This window comes from Nansenia antarctica (genome assembly GCF_963989245.1).
Source record: "Nansenia antarctica genome assembly, chromosome: 2".
In the NCBI taxonomy this organism is placed as follows: Eukaryota; Metazoa; Chordata; class Actinopteri; order Argentiniformes; family Microstomatidae; genus Nansenia; species Nansenia antarctica.
Window position 1 is genome coordinate 74,670,147 of NC_137675.1, and position 6,069 is coordinate 74,676,215.

Below are 6,069 nucleotides of genomic sequence, written 5' to 3' on the forward strand. Positions count from 1 at the left end.
AACGTAACATATTTGTGATGTCAATGAAGTCCCCCATCTTCCCAAAACGTGTTTAGTCAGTTCTTGAACATAATCTTCAATTATGTTGTTGATGTTGATCTGACTTATTTTTCCTGTGCCTATGAGTAGACTCAGTGTATAATGTATACTGTATTTATACTTGGTGAATTAAAATATGTGTAGCTAATTATGTTTCTTAAACCCACAGTGTCAATTCAGAAGGACACACACACTAATAAAACAAACCGTTTTAGGAGTTGTAGTGCATTTTGCAAAATAAATGTAGTTTTTTTTTTTGCAAATGTGTTAACTGTTTAGGGCAGCATTTTAAGTGTTTTGTGAAATATTGTTTCAAGAGATGTTTTCAAGCAATCGAGATAAACTGTAATCAAAACAGTGGCCAGTGATATGTGTTCATGTTTATACCTGTGCTTGGCTTGTGAATTATTGCAGAAAGTTACAGTTCAGTGGTTTAGAGTCCTTTGCACCTGCAGTCCTGTTATCAGTTAGGCATATTTCCATCATTCATCTACTGTATCAAAAGAAGATAAACTGAAGCTTATTCAAAACATATTTTTATTACACCGATACTTATGAATATGACTGCTATTACTGGTAAATGTTCCACATACAATCATATTTTACATTGTTTGCATGTGTAGTTTTAATATGTTTGTTACACAAACATCACATAAGTCAGAACAGATCATTTTATGTTAGGAGAGGTTGTAATCCCAGTTATAAAAGTTAATATTCAGATGAATTCACAATTGTCACATATGCATGACAATACATGTTTCATTGTCAAAAAGATGCATGTATACTCACATGTATGAATATAATACTGATTGATGTCTTTGGAAAAGTACGCAAAGACCATCACTGTGTAAGCTATAGAGGCCATGATATAGTGTATGTATTCAGTATTAGATTTAGTCATACAACAGGATATGTTAACCCTTTATTTTTCCACTCAGAATGAAATACAAGTCTCACACTCTGCTGCTTTCTGTGTCAGTTGTTTTTCATTATTATGAGGTTCAAATATGATGTTCCTGATAAAACAACAACTGACAGGTCAGATAGGTCCTGGGGTTGAGTTGACTGATAAGACACTATGGATGTCTGGAAACGTTAGCCACCGGAATGTTACCTAACAATACAAATTGTAATCTCTGTGGTCACAGCAACCATCATGTTGTCTCTGAAGATATATGTAAACATATCAGATGCACAGAAACTAAATTAAAGGAACAAACAATAATGCAGTGTCCCTTTAGTATCCTTGTTACAAATGATATTGTACAGTAGACAGTAATGATTTATTTCCCTTTTAAATCCTTGGAATGTTAGTAGTGTGTAATGGCTGGAAATTAGTCTTCTGTTTAGTTTATGAATCACACTTTAGTATGCCATGCCATGTCCATGTAGGTTGTGTCTAAGTGGGCGACATAAATGGTTTCTTGTAGACACACACAGTCTCGTTCCAACTTCCACTCAAATGCGCGAAAGGTCTGGTGGACCAACGTGTCAAAGTTGGCCTTCATTAAGCCAATCGAAAGAGTGTTTAAAATGGACGCCATTGGCGACATCAATCATCTCCCACCACACTTTCCCCCAGTGCTTGCGCAACCGTGTGAATCGCTGAATTCAAATAATAACAAATACTTAACTCAGTAAATTCACTCCCACTAAGGGCAGGTTTGAGTCATTGTTCGCCCAGGCTTATATGCGCAATAGCCTGGGACAAGGCTAGTAGACACACAACCTTGGCTCAGTGTTGTCTTGTGGTTGCTTGCCTTCATGTGAGATACACTGTTCTTCCTTCATGCTTCAGAGAAGCCCCATGTTTCACCAGACGTTGTTTGTTCTTACATTATTGTCGGCTCATGTCTGAGAAAACTCTTTTCAGAGCTGAACCAAAGACAAAGGTGAACCTGTTAATGAGAGGCTGGAGAATGGAAATAGTCTAGGATAAATCATTTTATGGAAAAAAAAGAGGGATCCATCTGAATGTCTTACAGTAAGTGTTTGTATTCAAACTCAGTGGTTTATGGTCTGAGGAGCCCACCAATAGAGGCTCTGCTATCACAACCACAATCATTCTGGAAATGTTCTAGACTTTGATCTCCTCCTCCTCCTCAGTGAAGGCATAGGGTGCTTGGTGGCCGCGGGACAAAGAGGGGGAGGGGACCGTGTCTGAGCCACAGCCCTCCTCGCTCTGACTCCTCCTGCTTGAGAAGGAGCCGCCCCCGTAGTGACGCGACAGCACGTCCGCCGCCCTCTGAAACCTCTCGGCCTCCATCGCTGGCTCGACCCGTGATGGGGACCCCATGGATGCGTCCGGAGTCTTGACAGACCTCCTGTCCTCTTCCTGCTCCGTCCCTTGCGAGTCGCAGGAGTGCCCCCTGTTGTTCCCGTTCACTCTGAGCGGCGTGCTCACCATGGAGGGGTTTGGTGAGCTGAGCACGGGGCACTCTCCAGCTAGCTCAAAGACAGAGTCTCCCTGATCCTCGTCTTCCTCCTCCTCCTCCTCCTCATCCTCTTCCCCATCCTCCTCTTTCCAGCTGTGATTGGTAAACTGGAGGCAGCTAGGGCTGTCAATCAAGCCAAACACCTCGCTCATGAGGGAGGGGCCTAGGTCTACAGTGAAGGAGGTGAGGGAGTCCGAGCGCTTCAGTGAGAAGCCGCCGTTGTCCGGGAGTGAGCCGCGGCGGAAGTCTTGGGCAAAGAGTCCTGTGCCGTCCTGCAGCTGTCTGTCGATGCGGGAGAGGCGGGGCAGTGTAACGAAACCAGACTGCAGTCCTGCAGGCATGGAAGAGGAGACACAACACATTAGAGCACATTTAAAGTTTATGTTAACCCAACTACATGAACTTTACCTGTGCACAGTCGACAAAGAATCATCATGTAATTGGGGTTCCAATTCCAATAGAAAACATGGTCGAAAATCGATTTAATCTTTAAAAAGGTGACATTCAATCCCTATAATGTACCTAACAGTGTATCATTTAATTGAATCAGTAATAGATCCGAAAAAAAGCTCCACTCATGTCATAAATGGGAAGGAGCTATGGAAGAGTCAGAGGGTCTTGCAGTTTCACTCCATGGCCAGAGGGTGGCAGTATACAACAATCCAGCGTCAGTGTCTCACTTAAGGTGTTTTGTCGTTTTCGGGCATCAGCCCAACCCACACACATTCCACAGTGCCATGACTTCACTGGCTCTGAATGCTCCCTGGAGGGGGGGGGGGGGGGGGGGGGCGGGGGGTGCTGGGGGACGACGACTCAGTTTTATGCCTACTGGACAGATCTCGACCAGTACTGAAAGAATAGAGGGAAGGAGGGAGGAGGGAGGGAGGACACAGAGAGAGATATAAAGAGGACAACAAACACTGGGAATGAATAGGAGCTTGATGACTGGAAAAAGTAGAAAAAAGTAGAGAGAATGACAGAGGGTAATGGGACCAGAGAGGCAACAGATATGATCTATACATAGATATGAAAGGTGGATAGAAAACTGTAGAGTCTCTGTGCCTGCTGTTGGTGCTCTTCATTCGGGTAAATTCCATCTGCGTTGGATAACGATTCAAGAGAATGGGGGAATTCCAGACATCCCACATACTATACTAAGGACCTCTCCCCCAACACACGCACATACACACAAACACACGCACAGACACAAACACAAACACAGACACACACACACACACACACACACACACGCACACACACACACACACACACACACACACACACGCACAGACACAAACACAAACACAGACACACACACACACACACACACACACACGCACGCACAGACACAAACACAAACACAGACACACACACACACACACACACACACGCACACACACACACACACACACACACACGCTTGAGGGATATAATGAATGATGTGTTTATGTGGTGCAGTCAAGCAGCACAGAAACCCTGGAGATGACAGGAAATGCCCTCTCGGTATCGTTCTCTTCCCCAGCTGTGTGTGTTTGTGTTTATAGGCTAAATTGTCCACAGGTGTTACCTAGGTGATTCCAGATGACTCAAGAAAAAGCTTGTCTGTTTGTTGGTTGTCTGGACAGATGAGAGTGTGTGAGTCTGAGTGTGTCTGAGAGTGTGTGTGTGTGTGTGTGTGTGTGTGTGTGTGTGTGTGTGTGTGCATGTGTATGTGTGTGTGTGTGTGTGTGTGTGTGTGTGTGTGTGTAAATGAGGTAAAGATGCACTTTTCATGTTCCCTTTAGAGCACAGTGCATAACTGTTATAAATTACATTGTAGCACTGAAACATGGCATATCCAGCCCAGACCAGCTAATTTATCTACGTATAAATGCCATTTGTAGCTGATGCTTTTATCCAAAGCACCTTACATTGCAGTGAGGGCATACTGTACATTTTTCAATATGGTCCCAAACCCAAACCTGAATCTTAAAGCACAGCATTAAAACTGAACTCTGTGTGACCTCTACCGCTTTTCAGGACTTATTTTGGTCCAAATGTAGACACTGGAAGTCAATCTAGTATCAGGTATCAGTCACTGGTGTGAAGTTGTAACTGATAAGAGTATCAGTATAGAGCAACAGTTACAGCAGAGGTCTGGAGATCTTTACAGTAAGTAGTATTAACAGAAGTGGTTACCTACGCAATGCTATAGTGCATGGCCTTGTCTAGTGCAATGTATATATTGTCAGAATACATACATATTCAGATGTTCACAAGGTGAGTTTCAGTAGAGTGTAGACTAGGCCTACACCAGCCATGGTGCTCTGTGGCTCAGTTGGTAGAGCATGGCACTAACAATGCTTAGGTTGTGGGTTCGTTTCCCGCTGGGACCATATATACTGAAATGTATGCACTCACTGCAATGTAAGTCGCTTTGGATTAAAGCATATATATATTATATTATTGATGAAGGGAGAGTAGGTTATTTTCAGACATGTACTATTAGTCTAGCATACATCAGACACTTAATAGAACAAAAACTAAACTTTCTGTAATTTCTCCTTCTATTGTTTAGTTAATAACGCCCCAGGCTATGTGTTTGGTATGGAGTTAATGCTATATCTGTAGTGAATGGTTCGAAACAGGGAAGTCAGGTGAAGGTAGAAATCGGAGGACGGGCTCAATGTAATGCACGGATTGGAATGAGGATTGGTGTCAAACACGTCTGTTTGATACGATTCCTAATTCCTTTCCATGCATTGCAATGAGCCCGTCCTCCGATTTCTACCTCCACCAGCCTCTCCTGGTCAGAAGGGGGGAAGTACCCAGGGCTGCTGTCGTTCCAGTTGTACAGTAGCTGTTATCTCACCGTATGTGTAGAGAGAGTTCTCTGGGGAGCTCACTGAGGTAGGGAACAGCACCCTCTGCAGGCAGCCGTTGGGAGTGTCCACGTTCAGCTGGGGCAAAGAGATGGCGTTCTTGATGATGGGTGAGACGGCCGGCGGCGGAGGTGAAAGTTCACGGGAGCCTGCTCTGAGCCGGGGCGGCGGGGCCTTCCGTACGTGCCTTAAGGTACGTGAGAAGAAGCTGTTGGTCTTGGAGCTGGTGGAGTCCGGACTTCCTGGTTCTCCGTTGCCACCGTGGTTGCTAAGGAAGGAGGTGTCGCCGAACACGTCTCCGCCGCGGCCCACATGCATGGTGTGGCGGAAGTCGGCCATCGGGGGGCTGATCATGTCCACGGAGAGGTCGCTCTTAAAGCGCCGCTTCCCCTGAGAGGCTGACACAAGGCCCTTGATCCCTGGCAGTTTGCCCAGACTCATGGTGACAAAAAAGAATATCCCTTTAAATCAAATGAATCAAGGAAGTGAAATTCCAAATTGCAAAATTAAGTAGCAATAAATTCAAATGTAAAATGAGAATGAAAGAAGAGCGGGAAGACACTTTGAAGAAAAGGCCTTGATCCTTGTGACAGAAAATACAAATATCAGTTTGTTTTATGTGTTGAGAATGTGTGTATAATCCATCCCCCACATGGCAAGTGCCAGCTATTCATTCACAGTCAAGCCACAGTTTTCCTTTTGGATTTTCCACTGAAGTTTTCCACTGAATGATG

General features: G+C 44.3%; 1 protein-coding gene across 1 annotated transcript; it reads right to left on the reverse strand.

Annotated features, from left to right (window-relative positions):
* Positions 1-1,298: 1,298 nt before the first annotated feature.
* Positions 1,299-5,776, reverse strand: LOC308151457 (cdc42 effector protein 1-like; the record flags this gene model as incomplete). The annotated part of the gene is made up of 2 exons (XM_080524326.1): positions 1,299-2,805; positions 5,326-5,776. The coding sequence occupies 2 exons, from the start codon at positions 5,774-5,776 to the stop codon at positions 2,117-2,119; spliced, it is 1,140 nt and encodes a 379-aa protein (XP_080380452.1). The 3' UTR covers positions 1,299-2,116.
* Between the last annotated feature and the right edge of the window lie 293 nt (positions 5,777-6,069).